General features: G+C 26.3%; 1 protein-coding gene across 2 annotated transcripts in view; it reads left to right on the top strand.

Moving 5' to 3' along the window:
* LOC142329741 (acetylcholinesterase-like) overlaps positions 1-18,273 on the top strand; it is a 243,270-nt gene extending 224,997 nt beyond the window's left edge. For both annotated transcript variants that reach the window (XM_075374488.1, XM_075374487.1), the window contains exons 5-9: positions 701-843; positions 4,770-4,922; positions 7,949-8,112; positions 12,777-12,934; positions 15,801-18,273. In XM_075374488.1, the coding sequence (XP_075230603.1) occupies positions 701-843; positions 4,770-4,922; positions 7,949-8,112; positions 12,777-12,934; positions 15,801-15,973 (791 nt within the window). In that variant the 3' untranslated portion in view covers positions 15,974-18,273. The remainder of the gene's footprint in view (positions 1-700; positions 844-4,769; positions 4,923-7,948; positions 8,113-12,776; positions 12,935-15,800) is intronic.
* Positions 18,274-23,178: the final 4,905 nt, after the last annotated feature.

The following is a 23,178-nucleotide window of genomic DNA, read 5'->3' as shown; positions in this document are numbered from 1 at the left end:
CCTCACCTGCTTTCATAAGTATTCTTACATTTTATATTCTTGTCTGTATCTTCTTTCCATTTCTTGCTGATTCCTTTCTGTCAGAAAACTGCCACAACTTCTCATGCTGCTTTTCTTGGAGGTCTGACTGGGAAGTGCAGAATATTTAACAGAAGAATATCTTCTGTGAGTATCTTCACAGAATACTCGCATCTTACTCAGGAGTCAGACTAAGCTAAGGCTTAATCTCGCTCCTTAGCCTTTAACCAGTTCAGTTTGCGAGCAGTACTAATAGTTCAATTATTAAACTGAATAAATAATACTGAAGATTAGATTATACCATTACCTCCTACGACAGAGACATGCAACTATAAATACTGATAAACCCAACTGCTGTTTTCAGTCGCGGTCAGTTTGTTTTCATATTATGTTTCTTAGTCAAGTAACCAGAGATAGGTACAGCCAGTCACATCACATATACAATAAAAGTGGTACGGCGGTGGCTGAGTTGGTTTAAGAAAGACTCCAAACATAACCCTTTGGTTTGCCTCTTCTGTAACTCTTTACATTTTCTTCCTGACTTATAATTATTAATTATGTTAACATTTATAAAAAATTGACCATAAAATTGTTATATTCACCTTTATTATTTATTTACTAATAATAATAAAATGTAGATTAATTTACTTGTCGGTATTATATTGGTTTTTTTTTGTTTCAGGCACATATTTCATCTTATATGACTTCATCGATTATTTTGAAAAAGATGGTCCAAGTTTCTTACAAAGAGATAAATTTCTAGATATTATTAATACAATATTTAAAAACATGTCTAAATTAGAAAGAGATGCAATAATATTTCAGGTAAATATTTATTTAAATATAACATAAGATATAAAAAGACAATAGTAATTTTTAAGTGCAATTAATTAATCATAGATAATTGAATATAATATTAAACAGAGATATAAATCACATTTAACAGAAATAAGGAAAAAATTATTTAAAGCAAATACTATCAGGTGCCAAAAAAATGACAGCTTAATCTGAACTGGATATAAATCTATTCATTTGTAAAATGAAAACATTTATTCAATAGGATTGTTATAAATCACCCATCTGTAATTTTTTTAAAAAAATCATTGAAAAATTTCTTCTAAAACCAAATTAGCTGTTTTTATAACTCTTGCCATTCAAAAATATTAACACAAGTGGTCAGTCATTCTTTGAAAAGTTACGAAGAATGTTTAAAAGGATCCTGAAAGGAATTCATTTTTAAACCCAAGTAAAATTTATTACTGAACAGAAAAATGATTGGTAGTATTTAATCAATTCTTATAAAAACTGTTACAATTCTTTTATTAAATCATTATGCAAGAGGCAATACTCTTTGTATTCCTTTTCTTGTTTATATTGTTTAATAATAATATATCTTTTGTTATAATGCTACTACTTTAAGCAAAAAATCTCAGAAATATGAAATCCAGGTGTCTTTGTTAATATTTATTACTAAGTTAATTATGTTTCACTATTTTTTTTTATCTACTAATGTAATAAATGCCTTAAAACTGACATATATATATATATAAAATAATATTAAAATAAAGCCTTTGTTTTAAGGTCACAAAAGCTCCTTATAATTATATTTAACCATTCATTTTCAGAATGACCAAACAGTTAGTAGATTATTAATTATGCACTTGAAGATAATATCTTATAAATATCTTTTAACTGGTTTACAGGACATAAGTGGAATTTTTTTAAGACTGGGGATCCAAGAGATATAATGTGTCAGTGCTTCATTTATATAAATATACATTTACATACTTTTAATTCCAAAGATAAGAAAGTATATTTTTGGAAACAAGGTTCACCGGTTTGATTCATTACATAGAATAATGTGTTACATTCAGTACAGAATCTGTACTTAAATAAAATTTTAAATGAAACAAAGGATCGAGTCTGACATCAAAGGATTTTGTCTGAAACAAAGGATTGAAGATGATGACATTTTGAAGGAGAGCAGGTCCCTTACAATAATGAATTGAGTTAAAAATAAGATCTTCAAAGTAGAATTTTTGGGAGAAAATCAGGATTGGATTTTAGAACAACAGTATGCATGGTTTGATCACTAATAATGAATATTTTGAGAACAGAGTTCTTAGAAAGATTTAGGTATGGTTTCCAACTTTGGACATAAAACAATGGTAGGCCCAGAAAGAGATGGGTCGCTAATATAACCTTAGCCATAGAAAGGAAGATTTAACTAAAATGTTTTTAGAAGAGAAATTTTATGTTTAAGGAAGTGATAAATGATTGTATTTTCATTCCAAGAAAACAAATAACTTATAGATTCCTTGATGAATCTATTTAAACACATTTTGTTTTTAAAGAAAGTATTGTTACCTAAAATTCTTACTCAGTAATTTTTATGAAATTCCTTGGTAACACTAAATTTTAAATAAAATTTAACGATTAAACCGAAACAGTGAGTTTAACAATTTGTTGATTTTATTGTGAGGGAGAGAAAATGAACATTTTCTGCTTTATGTCTGATCAGTCAATCACTTAGTACAATATTTTACCATTTGTACATTAGAGAATATATTAAAAGATTTAATTATTAAGGACAGAGAAAGAATATGGAAGGATTGGGTCAGTGAAGAAATAATAGAAAAAATTAATGAAAGGAGAAAATGGAAAAATGTTAGGACAGAGAAAGGTAAAAGGAATTATAGAACACTTAATAGTGAATTAAAAAGAAAACAAAAGAAAAGCGGTTGCAAGAAAAGTGTGCTGCAATAGAAGAACAAGAAAAAGAAGGGAGATATGATCTAATGTACAAAGAAACTGCAGAAATGGTACTCAAGAAAAATGGAAAAAGTTGTACACTGTATCAGATTGAGTCAAACAACAAGGACATGGTAAGTAAGAGCAATGAAGTGAAAAAGATATGGGAAGAGTACATCATGGATTTATATGCACTGAATGATAGGCCAAGGGAAGTATATCTGGGAATAGAAGAAGAGAACAAAGTTCATGAAGATCACAAGGGTTATCATATATTAAAATGTGAAGTAAATATGGCCATGAAAGCGATGGCTAATGGAAAAGCTGGAGGATGTGATGAATTGCCGACTGAATTGTTTAAAGCTCTTGGCAAGAATGGAGAAATTCTATTGTTGGATCTGTGCAATAAAATATATGATGAGGGTAGATGGCCTACAGACTTTCTGAATACACTAATCGTGCCATTACCAAAGAAATTTAATGCTAGAAAGTGTGAAGAATACCGAAATATTAGTCTAATTTTGCATTCAGCAAAAGTCTTACTAAGTATTCTAAACAGGAGATTGTATAATAAATTGAATAAAAATATTGCAGAAGAACAATATGGCTTTAGAAGGGGAGTTGGAACTAGGGATGCCATAGAATTGCTTCAAATTATTGGTGAAAGATAAATGGAAAAGAGAAGAGTATATGTTTCATTTGTAGACCTTGAGAAAGCTTTTGATAGAGTAAGATGAGATAAATTAATGATAATTTTGAAAAAGAAAGGAATTGATTGGAAAGATAGGAAGGAGACTTATGAAAGAGTTGCATATGAACCAGAAGAAATAAAATAGGAAGTGAGACAATGCAAAAGATAAGAATAGGGGTAATAGAGGGATGGTAATAGGTGGTAGAAGAGTAGAATGTGTACGATTTGCTGATGACATGGTGGTGCTCATGGTGGTGACATGGCAGAATGTGTAACAAAATTAAATGAAATGCTTAAGAACCTAAATAAGGCTTGTGAAAATCTAGGGATGAAAATTAACAAAAAGAAAACAAAATGTATTAGGTAGAGATGAAAATATTAATGTAAAAATTGGGACTGAGGTACTAGATTAGGTGGTGAAATTTACATACATGGGTAGGTAGCCTCATAATGAGGATCTTAAGAGTACCACAGAAATCAGAAGGAGAATTGCAATGGGTAAGGAGGCATTTAGTAGGAAAAGGATTTTCCTACATGGGAAATTAAATTTAGATTTCAGAAAGAGATTGGCAAGATGTTTTATTTGGTGTGTTATGCTTTATGGTGCAGAAAGGTGGACTTTAAGAAAGGAAAACAAACATTGAGGAGTTTGATGTGGATGTGGCGTAAAATGTTAAATGTCTATTGTCAGGATAGAGTAACGAATGAGGAGGTGTTGAGAAGAGTAGAAGAGGATAGGAATATTTTAAATACCATTTTAAGCACGAAAAGGAACCGGCTAGGAAACTGTATGAGAGGAATATGCTTACTAATAGATGCAGTTAAAAGATTGGTAAATGGAAAGAGAGGAAGGGGAAGAAAAAGATATCAGTTGATTGATGAAGTTGGAGAAGGAGGAAAATATACAGAAAAAAAACACTTGCACAGGACAGGAACAAGAGGAGAGCAGCCATGGCAAGACCTGCCCCATAGGCAGAACACAATAAATGAATGAATGAATATTGAGTAGTTGCCTGTACCATGAATAAAACTCTAGCACACAATTTCAATTTCATAATACCAGGAGTTTAGAAATTACTGAAAATAATACTTTTTAACTCCCATGGCACAGCATATCTTAATAATTCTCTTTCATTTTTTAAAGCTTATTTTTTAACTGCAGTTATAGATTTTGATATTACTGAATTATAACAGTTAATACTTCTATATACTGATAATTTAATTGTTAAAGTTTATAAATTATAATTATCGTTATAAATTATTGGCAAATAATATTTATTAAATTACTTATTTTATTTTTATTTTACAGTACACAGATTGGGAACACGTGAGCGATGGCTATCTGAATCAGAAGATGATAGGAGATGTAGTTGGAGATTATTTTTTTATTTGCCCAACAAATCACTTTGCACAAGCATTCGCAGAACATGGTCTTAAAGTATATTACTATTTTTTTACTCAAGTAAGTTAAACTCACAAAGTTGATAAACTCAGCTAATTTAAAAATCATAAGTTAAAAAGTCGTAACATTGAGATATTGCTGTGATACTTCCTACAGGATGAGACATTTAATAAAGAACTGACTCAATAGATAATGAAGTAATTTATTTAAAATGTTTTTTTGAATTAGATAGTAAGAAATCTTTTTGTTAATCATTAAGCAACAATTTAATGAATGTGTCTGAAAGTTTTTATCTCTAATTTCTTGAAAAAAAAAACTTTTTCAATTAATTTTGTAGCTTATATGCAAATTTGAATGATTAAAAATTTATTATTTTTAATTTGTTTATATTTTAATAAAAACACTTATCATTTCAATTCTAATTTTCTTCATGATGAACAGAAATGTTTTTCACAGGTGATGAAACTTTTTGTTCTATAAAAATCACAAAAGAGATACATTAAACAATATACCACAATTTTCTGGATTTAACAGTAACAAAAAAGCAAACAACAAACACAATTTAAAAAAATTCATAGCGTTATTTATCCTTACCTCTCGAAACCATATTTTAACAAAGAATAAATTAATATAAAAACACAACAGTCCATTTCTTAATGAATATTATTACAGCAGTAGGTTTTTATTTGTTTTTAAGGAATTTGAAAAGAATAAAAAAGTATATATAACAAATTAGCAGAGTGAATAATTAAAACAAATTATTTTTTCAAATCAATAATAATTAAAATTAAATAAGTGAAAGGTTAAGCATAATAATTAAGTATTTTTTTTAATTTAAACAATAACAATACTTCATCATCTGATGAAATAATAAAGAAACTGTTATGTTATAATTATAAAAAAATCTATTGAAACAGAAATGCTAAGTAAGAGCAGTCTGTCAAAGTTTGCTTGGACAGTCAGGATTTCCATGTGAAGAGAAGAGAAGAGAGAAGAGAGAGAGAGAGAGAGAGAGAGAATGAGAGAGAGAGAACATAGAGGGATGGTGAAAATGAGGGAAGGAGAAAAATCTGGGGAGAAGTATGGTAGTAGCTTACAATGGAAAAGGTTGGAACTCATTTGCAAGCTGGTCTTCACTTCTGTGTACCCTTTCCTGTTTCTGTGATGTACGACATAGGAATGATATTATCTCAGAGCTTTGATCCTTCCCCCTATATCCCCGTTCAAGATTCTGCACTGGATTCAATTTGCTAACCTGAATAGCTTTTCTATTCTGTCAACCCATACGACTTCAATGAATAACTACAGAAATGTAACTTTAAATATACTTTAACATTCAAAACATTTCTTTTTTTAAAATAATTAATGTACACTACTAATAAAAACCTAAACCAAAAGAAAAACATGTAACATGTTGACAAAAAATACCCAGAGTAAAATAATTATCAGATTACATCAAATTTTTTCATAATACTAACATGAAAATTCCCTTGCTGAGTTAAATCAAAGTACATAATAAATTGTTTCACTGTAGATAGTTTAATATATTACTTTGCACTTTCTGTTCCAGTCTTTCTTTTATTGTGTAAAGCACCTGAAATACAAGAGGCCACTACTCATAGTTGCTTTCTCTAGCAGTAATGATATTCACTACACAACTAGCCTCTGTGGAGAATAAAATGAAGGTGTCACTTTCAGGGATGAATATCCCTGCATTTAGATTGGCTTGGACCTTTATATAACCATATATTTGGCTCAGTGAAGAAAGCAACAGGAAACCACTCACCCCTCATTTACTCCCCCTAATAAGTCTGACTCTCGTCAGGATGCCTACAACTATTACGTTTGAATTATGTTTAAAATAGTTATATACTTACAAACAGAAAAAATTTACATTTTTGCTTCATTATATGTCAGCTTGAAGATATGTGTTGATAAGTAAATAATTATAAATTTTATTTAAAGTTTGCTCATAACATACTGAATTTAACAAATTAAGTTCCACAACAAAATTGAAACAGTAAAGTGAAAATTAGAATAAAATTGCAAACAATTGTCATTCATAATTGATTGTGGAAGGTTTAGCTGATCCCAAAAATAATTTTACAATATTAGCAATTTCTATAAACAAAGAGAAATTTCACTAATCCTTATATTTTAAAAAAATGTTTAAACAAGAAATCAAGAAAGAAAATGATAAAAATGATTTTATCAAACACAAAGATAAAATTAATTTCTTTATAAAATTACTGAAAAAAAATAACCTGTACCGTAGAAGGAGGTTTACACTCACAAACAAATATTAGATTTAGATATATAATAAAACGTGAAAGAACAAGATAATATGTAGCTGCTGAAAAAGACTAACTGAAAATGGTGTGCGGTATATCAGGAGTGGAGGTGAGATCTTTTGTTCAGTGTGTGCAGCAGTACATTGGCAAAAGGAATTTCCCAATCACTACATTTCTCCTTCACCCCTTCTGTCTAAGAAAGATTCTTTCTAAGGCAGAAAATTTTATTTTATAATTTTCATAGTTCTGCATAATAGTAAGGAACTTTAAAATTTCATGAAAACCAGAAAATATATTTGTCCATAACTACCTAACAAACACAAACAAACAAACAAATAAAAAGGTTCCAAAATATTAAGTTCAAACAGCATTCTTCCATTATGCATTCAGTTTTAAACCTCACTGTGATGTTAACTAATATAATTCTTAAAAATCTGTTTAGTTATTTAAGGTTTAACAATATATAACCTCTGTTCATCACATCTATATACTGATAAAATAAATATACTAAAAATAAATTGGGTAGTATAACAACACTGCGTGTGGATTATATACATTCCAATGAAGTTGTAATGACGAAATAAAGAAAAAATAGTTGAATCTAAGTTCTCATATGATTTCTCACTTAGAAAATTACTGAAAATTATGTAACCATTATATCTAAATAACTTTAAATAATTTTAATGAATGTAGGCTTTGATCATGATATGATGAGGATGTAGAGTATAGATAGTTATCTAATTTAACAACTTTATTTTTTTAAATATTTTCATTTTATTATTATATTTTTTCCAGCGAACAAGTACAAGTCTTTGGGGTGAATGGATGGGAGTTATGCATGGTGATGAAATAGAATATGTATTTGGACATCCACTAAATATGTCATTACAATATAATGCAAGAGAACGTGATCTTAGTTTACGTATAATGCAAGCATATTCAAGGTTCGCTCTTTCTGGGTAAGTAACTAAAAAAATTTTGTATTTTTTTATTAAATAATAATAATATAAATTTAGATAATGAAATATATGTTACTTAAATGGTATAAATTTTTGTTGGATTAATATAAATAATAAAAAAACTAATTTTTTAATCAATGGAAATGATTCTTTTTGATAAACCTTTCTCAATTGAGTTTCATTAATAACACTCTTATCAGGAGTGTCCATTTTCTGGTGTTCTAAATATAACAGAGAGTCAGTGCACCCCATTTGGCAAAAGTTTTTGACTACCCATTTCCACTTGTAGATTACATTTTACATAAAAAAACAGAACACAATCAAAAACACAAAAAAAAAACAATTAATTAAAAAGATTATTTTCAGTTAAGAAGGTAAGGCATCCCTTACCTTAACAACAAGCAAAATAAATTAAATAATATGATAAATTAACAAAGCACATACAAACAATAAAAATTATATTAATTAAACTCCAGTGACAATTAAATACTATGATATACAGGCTGAATGCACATTCACCTACAGACACAAGGTACAAAATGAAACATTATGTACAATTAAAGAATCAAATTGTTTACCTCATAGAAACCAAAGTACATATGCACACAACACACATATAAACAAACAAACAAACAAACAAATTTTACAAATCATATAAAAACAAAGATCTTCAATAAATCTGACCAAAACAATAAATTAAACAAACATGATGTAGATTGAATATATTATTCAACTACGCATTTGATTGAGGGGGGGGGGGTCTCTGAACTGGCTGCCATTAATACTGGTAAGCATGCTGACTTCTAGATCAGTCGATCTTGGATTCAATTCCCAATAAGGTTCTGAGACTTTTTCTTCTTAATGCTCCATGTACTACATTACTACATCCTTCTCATTAAAACATCCAGGGAGAAGCGTCTCCATTTATGAGTATGTAGTTATATTACATTGTAATAAAACTAAAAAGTAAAACAGTACTACTAGAAATTCCATTGGAAAGGATTCTGACACCCAAAACTCTTTACAATAAATAGGCCCATTAATTTGAAATGAAACTATTCATAATTTTAGAGAGCAATTATTCCTCATTGTGATGTTCAATGGCATCATTGGAGTTAAACTAATGACACTTTTTCAAGTCTGATCATTCTGGGATTGAGCAACTTTTGAACTGTAACTAGACTTTTAGTTTTATGTTAAGATATAAAATAATATTAAAATTATCAAAATAAAAGAAAAAATTACATAGCCTATAAAAATTATTTATATAATTATAATCAACTTAAATTAATTATCAGTCATTGGCAGTAGACAAAAGTTAGATTTCAGGAATTAGGAAGCAAAAGAATAGTCTAGGAAAGAATGGGAAAACATCAATCAAAACAACAAAGTGTCAAAATTAATAACAAAATGGAGATGCATTTTACATTAATTTATAAATAATTAATTGTATTAAACAATGGGGTTTAAATACTTTAATACATAAATCAATAAAATAATGATTTGGTATTAATAGAACACAAAATTGAGTACATGTTAAAACGAGATGTATAAAATTGCTCAGGTTAGTTTTTTATTTTTCAAATAAAAGGTTAGTTTTTTAGTAATCAAATCAGATAATGAGATTCAAAATTGGATCTTCAACCTCAGTTTTGGACATAGTGGATTCCTTCAGCCAATAGCAGTACAGCTATACACAAGTCCACAAGTTTGGTAATATTGTTGAATATGTAGAATTAATTCTAAAATTTCAATGAAAACCCCTTAACTGACATTAATAAAAAATTCTTGTTTCTCAAATGTTAATATTCCATTTCTCCTTCATGCAACTGCATCCTATAACCACAATCTCAGAAATCTCATCTCTGCTTTCTCCTACCACTGCCTGTGAGTATTTTACATTGTTCAATACTCTCTACCAAACAAGCTATGTGGGGCTAACATGACCCTATAAAAACTTCATAAGAGTATCTCTCAACTTAGTTAAGCAAAGTTCATTAATTAATACTCTTCATTCAATTATAGCTTAAAATTTCATCATAAACATTTGATTCTCCTGAACTAGATTTTAAAACTCAACAAAAACAAAAAAAAAAAAAACTCTAACTTGTTCAACAGATCATTTTCAAATACAGTTAATTAAAGCTTAAATGTCTGGTCACTGAATGCCCTCACTTGAGTTGTTAGATTGTATACTTCTGCTACATTGAATAACATAAAAAAGCTCCTCATGCTCAGATTGAAACTTGGCATAATCACTATTTAGAGCTTGAATGGTATGTCTCTCCTTCAAGTAAAAACTAAAATGAAATGTTTTACTTTTCAATTGTCTGAATACGTCATCAAGATAAAAATTAAATAAAACAAGTGAGAGACTACAAATCTGTCATTAATTAACAATTGTTGTCTTTGTTGAGCTCAATGTAATAATAATCTTTATTCCACAAAATAAATAGATTACAAGTGAAAATAAAATGATGTACACATATTTTGGACTCACTGTACATACACTTAAGTAAATGTTTAGGTTTGTTAAAAAGTTATAACCTGTTTGTTAAAAAATTTTAAACCAACTACCTGTTTTGAACATATTGATTGCCTTAATATAATCGACAAAAACTGTGTCTCTTTGTTAAATGTTCAATACTTCTCAATAATCTGTTTCAAAACCAAGATGTTATATAAATATGATCTACCTATCCTAAAATCTGACTGCACTTCTACTACAACAGGATTTATAGTCTGTGGCCTAAACCTATTAGTATTACTTTTAACAAATCTGAAACCCATATTTAAAATTTAATGGCATGGTAGTTTCCATGTTTATAATGACAGTTTGTTTTAAAAATAAGTAATATTATTCTTCATCCAATTTCTTAGGATGAGAATAGAAAAATTTCTTAGGAGATTAGGAAAAATCCTATTCTCTCAAAAATCTATATATACTATTTATTCATTCTTTCATTATATTTTATGATAATCTTAGGAATTAGTACATTGCCTACCCTTCTATACTAATTTTCTCCAACAATTATTTAAAAACAATAATGCCTTTATAGTTTCATAATGATAGATGAATTTATATTCCAGCCTAATTGGGATTCAAACCCAAAATGTTCTGGATAAAATTGTGTAATTAATTTTTTCAAACTTTACCTATTTTTCTTCATAAAACATTACAGATTCCATTTCTGCCTTCTCATGTTGCATTAATTCAAATAAAAATTACAAAAACTCTATCCACTTTACATCTCATTAAAAACAATCCTTTATAGTCCAAATTGTTAATTGTATTTTACTTTACCATTTCTTATTAAAAATAATGAAAACTCACACTGATAACAAAGTTACACTTAAAAAAAAGTTGATATTTAAATCACATGAATCACATGAAGTACTTGCTTTAATGAACCAATAACCAAAGTCTTTGTTAATTTTTATTAATTCAATTTCCTTATTATGTCACAACTTTACATACAACATTTTTGCATCTTACATGTTGTTTTATCTGACTTCCAAGAACATAAAATATTATTTTTTAATTCCAAAATTCTTTTTTTTACTTTTTTAATATATATAAATTGTGTGTGTGTGTGCACACATAAATTTTTCATGAATAATTATGATTATTGATGTAAACAACATAAATTTCCCCAAAAGAAGTGCTAGGGATATTTATGAGTAAAATTAGTTTAATGTTTTAGGGCTGATACATGAAACTTCTAATTCAGTTATTTCTGTATATTTGCATTACATACCTTTCCATGATGGTTTATGTAATCATCATATTGCAATTTTATATGAAAGATAAAATCCACTGCTCCCAACACAAATCTATTAACTGACACAAATTCACATAGAAAATGGAGTAATCTGTTGTCTCCATCGGCTGCCAGTAATCTGGTGTCTCACTTGGCTTAACACTAACTTGAAGATTATGTGCAGAATTAAAATGACAGAAGCTTAGAGAATAATTTTCTTTTATAATGCAGATAGCATCAATAGCATCATTACTCTAAAGTAATGATATCCAAACATTATTTCAAAGTAAGTGTCAATGGACTCTACAGATAATTCCAAGAATTCAGATTTATTTAATTAGTGTGATTTAAACATTTATCAACACAATAATCTTGTCATAGTTAAATGAGTTTTTATTTTTATTTTCATTAAATTGGTCAGAACATATTTAAAAAATGTTCAATTTATGTAAAAAAGAAGATAAAATGTAAAAGTATCTCTTCTTATCGCCCAAAATATTACTTCTATATGAAAAGTATGAGTCATAAATGTAAATATATAGAAATCTTAAAATCATTAAATATTGTTTTGTGTATGGTCACCAAATGTTGATTGCCTGTTTTTTAATCCTAACTGACTTTTGGAGAGACCCTAGTACTATATTTTAGATCAAACGTACATACTAAATGTATAATAGTAACATAGCCCTTTACTATGCAACAGTACATTACATTCAAATTCTATTTAGTTGTACCAACTACTTTTAATGTACTTTTTACATATTTTTTCAGTCACATTTGATTAGAGAAAAATATAATTTCAATAAAATAAAAATTTATCAATCTTTAATAAAAATCATTATTGTTTGAGTATTTTTATTATTTTTTAAAATTTAATAACAATTTTATTCTAATTTGATGTAGTAAGCCAGTGCCTGATGATGTGAACTGGCCTATATACTCCAAAGATCAGCCACAGTATTATATATTTAATGCAGAAACAAGCGGAACAGGAAGAGGACCAAGAGCCACAGCATGTGCATTTTGGAATGATTTTCTACCAAGACTTAGAAATCATCCAGGTAATAACAAAATATGTACATTTAAACAAATTAAGGGATGAAATTTATAAATTCAAAATCATTAAAGAAAATAACTACTTATCATGATTATTTTATAAATATATAAATCATGCATGATAAAATTCATTCATTTAGTAACATTAAAATAAAAATATCTGAACTTTCAAAATGTTAACCATAAATACAAAAATGTTGAAAAAATAATAAACTCAACGTTTAGAAACTTTACATTTAAAATCATTATTTTTATATTCTCTATAAAATTTATTCTTCAGTTGCTAAAAAGGGGTGTGTGGATAGTTTAATGAGGAAAAGAGAATAACTTCATTTATTGTTACAGTGTACATGTAACTACAGTTGCTGACAGTGACTTGTGAATCATGAAGTAGAAGAAAGGGTGACTTACTGATTTAGAAGTCAGTAAAAACAAAAATGTATCTACGATTACTTGTTATTATAACTTTACTAGTAAAAAAAATTTAGAAGGAAGTAAAGCTGAAATCATGATACTATTTACTATATTTTGTGCTTTTTATTGACATATGCTACATTTTATGTAAAATCAAAATTTTGAAATAAAAACTCAATAATAATAATAAACTGATATAACATTAAAAAAACAATATTTGAAGTATCTGTTACTTATAAAAATCCTAGTTTTTAGGATTAAATTACAAGCAACTTACAACTCTATAAACTACTACTCATACTTAAATTTGCAAATGTGATCATTCAACTAAATCTAGATGAAAAATAGGACTAATCAATTTGAAATTAAATAAAAGTATTAAAAAAAATACATATATGTATATATATATATATATTGCTGAAATTAATCTTTTTAGAATTCATGTTATTCCACTTTACTGTTAAATTATATTTTTAATTCTACTAATATATGAGTGCTGCAAAAGATAGCAGTTCTCATGTAATAAATTAATATGCAATTTTCATTATTTTAGTACTTTTAATTTTTAATATGCACTTTAATTAAATATTTTAATCATGACTAAGGATGTAGGATCCCACGAAAATACTTTCAAGGTATGATACGTTGTATGTCAGTATTATGTACTAGGTTATTTATATTAATAGAATTTAAATATATAATATATAATATATAATTTTTTAAAAATTCAAATAATTCATTAACATGAATTATTACCACTTGTAAACATAATTTAATATTATACAAAATAAAAACCACCAAAACATAATAATTATATAACTTATACTTACCATATTAATTCCAATAATCGCTTTTTACAGGATTCTGCATCTTCAGTTGGTAGTGAATTCTATAATTACATTTATAATAATTACATATTTATAATTAATTTGTCAAACTTGTCTTTTAAAAATTTTTGAAAATTATTATGGACATATTATTTGCAAATTCTGCTGTCCAGTACCGAAGTGATATAATATTTAAAACTTAGTTTTTTCCTTTGTTCTATTGTCATTAATAGCAACTGCTAGATAGCATTTTTATTATGTTTTTAATTAAATGATCATCTATGAATGTCTTTTGGTTCATCATTTTATACTTTTGTTTATATTTATAAATGCAATATTTCTTGAGTATATTCATTTTTTATTACACAACTGCCCAAAAAGGAGTATAATGTATTTAAGGTATATGTATGTTTATTCCACACAGCAGCTCAACGGCTAAACCGATTTACGTGTATGACCCTGCGTCGGAATTCTTATGTTACCGGGAGTGTCATAGGCTATATATAGTAGAGATTTGCCAATTGAAGCTCAAAATGTAGTGAATTGAATTAATGAACTGTAAATTCATGAGCCTCTATCACTCTGTGAGCTGGGTTTGAACTGATTGAATGAATAATACTGTATCACAAAAATAATAGAATTAAATTTATGCTTAATAAAATAAAATAGTATTAAATAAATTTAGTATTGGGCTTCCTGTGTGAACTGTTTGCAAGGTTAGATTGGTGAGATGATGCGAGCACCTCGTACAAGGCTAGATCAATCATCACCATCAATTGGTAACAAATGGGATGCCCCTGGGGCACTGTTTTGGGAGGTATAATGGTGCAACAATATTTTTTGGGAGGTGCTCTTAAAATATCTGTGTAACAATTGTCAGATTTTCAAAATTCAAAGGGAGTATTTGTTAGAAGGTTGAAGGCTAACTTTTGCAAGCACCTGATACACTTTCTATCTAACAGACCGCAGTTATTCGGAAATGTTGTAATATCTTTGCAACCAACCTTCCAATTTTCAAAATTCAAACAGGGTATTTGCTAGTATAATTTATTGCATGACTGCCCAAAAAAAGGAATGTAATGACTTGTTTACTCATAAAAATTTGTATTTATTACTCACTCAAAATTTAAAACATTTTTGCACTTGTTACATTACCTATTACATTCACAGTGTCGACTGACAAACAAAACAACATGACTTACAAACAAAGTTTTATCATCAACAAACACAGCGACACAAAACTATACAAATTAATGTGTGGTGACGATATTAAATATTATATCAGACCAACAGAATATCATTCACTAATAAATACAAAGCACATTATGCAATACCTCTCAAAAACTTTTGTAAATCATCTAATAAAATCACATTCAAAAATATTAACCACAACATGCAAATTTTACATGTAGTACTTATATCAAACAGCAGACAATTCCAAAAGTTGATTTAGCTATTACTGTTCACTTTTACTCTGTATTTAGCTGTTATGATTTTACTGTAAAATGCCAAGTTATTTACATAAATATTTTTATATAACTTATCAAAGAAAGATTTTTTTTAATAAAGATTTATATGTATTCTAAAAAATGAAAATAATTCAATTGATTTTTTTTTTTTAATTTCCTAGATGCTGATTTAGATTGCCAACCACCAGAACCACAAATAATGAGTACCATCACAACAACAATACCAGAAGCTGAAGGAATAGCATCGACTAGTGAAAGAAATTTTAACTGGTTACAATATTCAGTCGTTATATTAAATGTATTAATGTTATTTTTATTACAATTGGGAATATAAAAATAAAAATACAAACAATCGTATTTGCAGTTGAGAAAAAGTACAGGCGAGAACTATAAAAAATGTTTTAAAAATAACAGAAGAAGTAAATGATCGTCTTGTAAAAGAAAAACAGTAAACCATTTTCATTGTGTGATAAAAAAAGCTGAGATAAATATACATATGTATAAAATTATATTTATCAGCTTTTACAATAAAAAGCAGCTTCAGATCTGCACTGAATTATGGTCGCTAATAATACATAATATATTAACTAAATTTAATAATAACAGCAGCTTTCCTAATAATAATAATAATAATAATAATAATAATAATAATAACTATTATTATTATTGTTATTATATAATTAGATACAATAATTAAAATAATAAAAATATAAACTAGAGGCAGGTCCTCATTAATTGTACATGTATTATATATATATTTATATTACAAACAATATAATTATGAAAATATATACATTTTATATATGCACAATGTAATAATAACAAAATAAAATTAAATAAAAGACAAGAAATATATATGTTAACACAACTGAAATAATATTCTCTTGTATGAAAATTAGAAGGAAAAGAAAAATATGAAGATGAGAGTATGAAAAGGAAACAAAGAAGAGGAAAAAGAAATCTGCTATGTTTAAAATAAGAATAAAATGTTAAATTTCATATTGTTTTAATAAGACTATGGTGTAATTTATACTACTTGGGAAAAATATTTTATAATACACAGTGAAGAATAAGAACATTGATTGAATAAGAACATTAAACGATTATAATGACTGTGCTTCATTAACTAAGAGTTGAGAACAGTTGCAAACAAAAAAAAATCATATGGTTATGATTGGTAGATTTAATTAATAATTTTAATGCAACTAATAATTTAATGTCATTTAACAATCTTTTTCTTTTATTTTCTTTACTGGAAAATAAACCTGGGTTCAACTTCTATCATATGATTATTACGAGTATTATAGAGAATTTTTTTATAAATTAATATTTGATCATTTATCGAAAAGAAGTTGTATAATTTTTCCCAAAATACTTTAGTATTTAAATCAACATTTAACCTTTCAACTCCATTTATTAATCAAATAATTATAAGAAAAAACTAACCTAATTAAAAAATGTAAAAACTTAACCTAACCGAATTAAAACTTTACGAGATTAAAAAACCTAAATTTTAATTATTATTAGACAAAAGTAGCATTAAATTTGATTGGAAAAGGTAAAAAAAAAATAATAATAAGTATTGCCCCTAATATTTGGTGCACTACGTGAAATATCAAATTCACTGTGTTGGTCATTGAAAACTCAAGATGATCTATCTCTACATCATCTTGCAGAAGTCTACAATTTTGGCTACATACACATTGGTGAGGAAGGACTTTTTAACTCGGTCACTGAAAGAACTAAAGAGTCACCAGTGTTTACTGGTGTAGCCCTGTGAAATTTGATCTAGTTCACTGTGTTTTACTGGATCAATACATGCCCATACCAAAACAAACAGACCTCATCGTTTGTTTAAGTCGGCTGGGAGGTTTGTCCAGCACATGAGCTGCGTGAAAAAAAAAAACAGTTTATTAATAAATCTAGGTAAACTGTCTTTGTTTTAGGTTTATGTAAATTATCTATCGTGAAGAAGTATTTTGAAAAACAAAGAGGGTAATATTTTTTGTAAAAGGGTAAAGTCTTCTTCAACCTATTAAATTTATATTATTTTTAATTAAATAAAATCTACTTTAAAAAATCTATTTGTCAGTATTTAAAAAGAAAAATATTTGAAATTATTGTTAAAAAAATGAATATTTGTCTAATTGGTACTCCATTTTAGATCACACTGTTTAATTGTTTTAGTTAATTATAAGTAAAATTTTCTTTTTAGTTTTTAAAAGCCTAATAAATTTCCAAGGTTATAATAAAGATATATAAATCTTGATTTATTTGTCATATGAGCAATAATAATATGATGATCAAAGGTTCTGTATTACTACCTTAATATTGTTTATATCGGTTCTCATCTCTCAGTTAATAAAGTATATTATCTTAAAAAAAACTAAAATCTTATTAGAAAAAATAAAATAAATAGAATAAATAAATAAATGTAACTTAATGCATATCATAATGCCTGGTGTTTAGATTATAGGCCTAAGTATATTATTTGTGTACTATAAATTATATTTATAAATATAATATATGAACTATTATAAAATAAATGTGTGCGTTCATTAGAAAATCATGTTAAAAAATGAAGCTAATGTGAAAGAAACCGATACATATCATTTTCTGTCATATCATAATGTATTATAAATACTTTATATATATACACATTTTGTAACTATGTACTTTATATATAAAATTATGTACACTACCTGTTGCAGAGTATAATTAAATATATGTATAATTTGTACAAAAATAATTAATCTAACATATCTACGACAAAAAACCTTAATAATATTAGCTATATTGTAGAAAAACTTTTATCTTGAGTTAAAAGAAATTGGACTATAATTGGACCAGGTCTAAATAAAAAAAAAAACTGAATAAAATTAAAAATTCTGTCTATTTTACATTGGACAGAATGTATAACTGAAGTATCAATTACTTGCTTAGATTGATATGAAGTTTTTTTTTAATTATTGACAACTTACGATAAAATATATTTAAATTACTGATGCTTTCATTTTGTTAGTAAGGATAAGAATAAAATGTTATTAAAAGTAATTAAGTTTTTTCTTAAAAAACCATGTTTTTATAAAGTTTTTGCCACATTTTTATTTTTAGATTGTTGATTTTTTTACAAATATTCATGTAGTAATATATATTTCAAAGATGACATGGCTGTTTTGGCAATTACACTAAATACTAGTAACAATGTAACTATTTCAGAACTGGCTCTGACAAACAATACTGCCTGCCTGTCAACAAAAAAAAATAGTACCTTTAACAATTTCATCCATTACTAAGAATATAGCTAAAGAAAAAATGTAAAACACTCACAAAATAATATAACTGGATAAAATTTCAGATTACCAAAAATTAGAGATTAAAAATAAGACATTGTAATTATTTTTTTTGCACAATATGAATTGCTATTCCTCATAGTTGTAATTGAGTAACTAACTGCAAGTCAGCACTTCAGCTAAAAAAATTTAAAGCATACAGGTATGATCATTTTCAAATTACCCCAACATTTACCAGTACCTATAAAATGAGATAGCTTTCTACCTCGCATATCCCTCTCAGTAGCAAGTCACAGAGAACAACCATTGTTTAAAAAAAATGGTTTTGATTTTAAAATATGCATTTCATTCCATAAGGTACATAATTCTATCTGGCTTATTGTGTATGTCTTTCTTTCGTAGTTTACTTCAGAATATTGATTTTGCTTCTGCATTTTTTCCTCGTCACTGTTTCATTTATATAAAGTTATCTAATAATAATAAATGTTTTACAATAGCTAAAACAAAAATGAACACAAAGTAAGATAATCAAATTTTTTAAACATTGAAAAATGTAAAAAAAAAACAAAACTAAAATCATATCAAAATTTTAACTACCCAGTGATGTTTAAAATGATACTTTTGATAACTAAATAAAAATTTCCTTCAAAGGAAATTAATTGATTCAGCAAAATCACACATTTTTAAAAACTGATAAAATCCCTTAAATGAATTATTATTCAATTAAAATGTGTATGGTCCAGTTTTATAGAGAAAACAGATAAAAGATTTTTTACTTTATCTAAATATATGTAAATTATTTTTTGGAATGGAAAGTTATTGACAAATGACTTATTAGAATCTAAATAATATATAAGAATATATACATAAAAATGTAAAATATACTTTTATATTTACACTTTTCCCTGCTTAATATATACATTTTAATGTTGTTATAAAGAGGTGTACTGCTTTTAGTAAATTTTAATGAATTTTTTTATGCTGAGAATTTATTTTCTAAAACCATATTCATCATTAACTTAAAACATATATAGAAAATATATATATTATATAAAATACTTATAGCATTGCATCAGAGATAAATAATCTACAAATATAATAAGAATTATTATATACAAATATACAAAAGAGTTTATACATGGAAGAAACATAAATCTATTTTTGACAACCATTTTCAAGGTTATAATAAGTTAGAAATTACATCTAAAATATATTTAATATTTTAATAAACTTTTATTAATAAGAAAAAGGAAAATAAATTTAAATACAAAAATTATCAGTAATATAAATATTACTATTGTAATTTAACTAAAGTTATGGAATAAGAAAGTTAATTCATAGTTAATCAAGAACTAAATGAAAAAATATATAAAAATTAAAATTTCTTATTAAAAAAAAATATATATTTACAAATTATTTACAATCAAATATTCTAATATAAAAAGAACAAGGATTAAAGTTATTTCTAAAAATCACAATTTATTTTGTAAGTATTAGTTGTTCAGCAATGTTGGGGAATATCAGGATAGGCTGAGCTGAAGTCCCATAGTCATTAAAATATGTATTACATATTACAATATTTAGGAATAGACTACTTGTAGTTTTTTACCTTGTGATCATAATATGCTATTGAATTTGGAACTTATGTCAAAAGAACTTGTGTGTATCCATAATTTTTCTGTGTAGAATGCTCCCCATTCTACTGATACTGTACTTCATGGGACTTCATTTCAGATTCAGTCTTTATTCCTACTAAAAATTTGTTGTTAATTAAATTTTTCTGTCTAAGAAAACTTATAAAAAAAATTGTTTTGCTAGTTTTTGTTACCTTCTACTGGTTGAACAGTTTGTATTTTAGTCAAATATGTCCCAGACATTACATAATTCAAGAATGGGTAAGGTTTCTTCTTTAGGAAACCTGAGGTTGTTCTCAGTCACCTATTAAATTTTTATTAAAGCAAACTGATCCTTATAAAATCACTGTCAGTAATATGTTGTTCTTAACCTATAAAAAGAATTTTGTCTCCTGAGAGTTTTGTGTGGGAGAGAATTGTTCAGGACTGCACCTATCAAAGATCTTGAAGCTTTGGTTGCGATTACTGTTCTTTTTGTTTCATACTTCAGTTCCTCTACAAATATATATTCTATATTTTCCTTTCTTACAGATCACTCCTTTAAACAATTATTAATTTTTTTCTACTTTTCACCATTTTAGGTTTTACAAATATAATTCAATCCCTCTATGTCTAAACGACAGAAGAACTTCCACCCTAAGGATGGAAGAACATTTCAAAATTAATTCATCCTCTTTGAGTAATTTTGCACTGTGTAGACCAGTTGATGACACTTCTCTCCAATAGTTGTAAACAGAATAGTTAAAATGCCTATCAGTTAAAAACAGGCCCCCTCTAATTTTTCCTAAAAAACAAATATAATAAGATTCTGTGCCATAGTTATAAAAAATTACATTTCTAAAAAAATTATATATTATTATTTTTAAATAAAAGAAGCGATGAGGATTTTAATTTTACCAGGTGTATTGAGCAACAATTCTGTTTGATATGTAAGGATCCAGTCTTCCGGAGTCTATCTTTTACAGTCATTTTAATAACTGCTTCATTCTTCCTAACCATCTTTATTCACTCAACAAAAACTTAAGTTAAGCAAAATGGTTAAAATGTAATAAAATTATTAGCTGATGGTTAACCATGTACTCAATTTCATAAATTAACTGTTCATTTTAAATAGATCAGTTAACTAAAAAATAAAAAAATAATTATAAAAAATTTGTAATAATATTCATGATGGAAAATAATTTCAGTTCTTGGTTACAATGAATTTAAGAACAAGAAACTTACATTTACTTTATTTTCATGCTAAAAGATAAAATAATATAATGTATTGCATATTCTTAAATTCAACTTAATCTATTTACATTTTTTGTTTATAATATGTAAAATGATGTAATGCAATGTTTTTGATAAAACAATTAAGTTTTCATAAAGATTAATGGTTGTATAATTTTACATTTATGCATATACATTTAAAGATATATTTTCAATTGTTTTTAATGAAAAGTTAAAACAATATATGAACAAATTAAAACTTAATCATTTTTAAAATTGGTAAATAATATTGCATTAGTTCTATCATTATTTAAATTTTTATCAGATTAAAATATGTTCGACAATACTTTATAAAATTCAGCGATAATTATTATTTATCAAAAATATTAATCAATTAAAAAAAAAAAACAAATTACTACTAAAAAAAATCATTTAATCTTTTTTATATTAATCAAAAAAAAAATTATAATATTTAAAATTATAGAATAAATACTATTAAGAGATTAAAATAAACAAAAAAAGACAATAGATTGATCAATTTTTTTTACTGCTGGAGATTTTGAATATTGAGACAATCATATTCATAAGTTATGTTCTTCAGTTATCAGAAGGAAAGAACAGGTTCACTATTACTTAAATTTGTATTTAACTTAATAAGGAGAAGATTTATAAATTTTTCCCCAAAAAAAAAAAAATTATAATCATTAAAAAAATAAGAAAAGAAAAAACTTTATAAATATAATTATATATATTTATTTATTTATTATAAAGAGAAGGAAAAGTACAGATTTAAGGAAATAAATGAGAGGGTAACCTCAATACCTCAATGAGGTTGGGTTATTATAAATATAACCACCCAGCCTAATGACATATAAATTGTTTTTTAATTTAAAACAAAAATTTGAAGAAACATTTTTCTACAAGGTCAAACAATCTTTATGTTATACATTTCGCTCAGTTAAAATTTTAGTTGATGAACTTAAAATTAGCATAATAATGATAAAACTGAATTCTCTTCCAAATAGATATTACCTACTAATGGAATGAGATAATTAATGGTTTTAATTAGTAGAACAAAAATATTGAAATAGGCAGACAGTATGTGGAATGAAGAAGTTCCAGGATGTGTTAAAGAAAAGTAATCTGCTCTTCTTCTTTAATAAATAAATAAAAAGAGGTTTTTTACATTTAAAAAAGAAAAAGGAAATTGAAAGGTTTTCCTTTGATAAAAAGGAAAAAAATAATAAACAGGAAATATTCTTGACTAGATCACATTTGCCAATAGAACTGTCTGTAACAGAAGATTGAAAGGAAGTAGAAAGAGATAAGAAATATTAATAAATATTAAAGAACTTGAACAAATAAAAAACATCTTATCATTTGGTATCAGTTAAAATATA

Source organism: Lycorma delicatula, chromosome 9 (genome assembly GCF_047948215.1).
Source record: "Lycorma delicatula isolate Av1 chromosome 9, ASM4794821v1, whole genome shotgun sequence".
NCBI classification, from domain to species: domain Eukaryota; kingdom Metazoa; phylum Arthropoda; class Insecta; order Hemiptera; family Fulgoridae; genus Lycorma; species Lycorma delicatula.
Note: the sequence above shows the minus strand (reverse complement) of the source record. Positions and strands in the feature narration are given on the sequence as shown.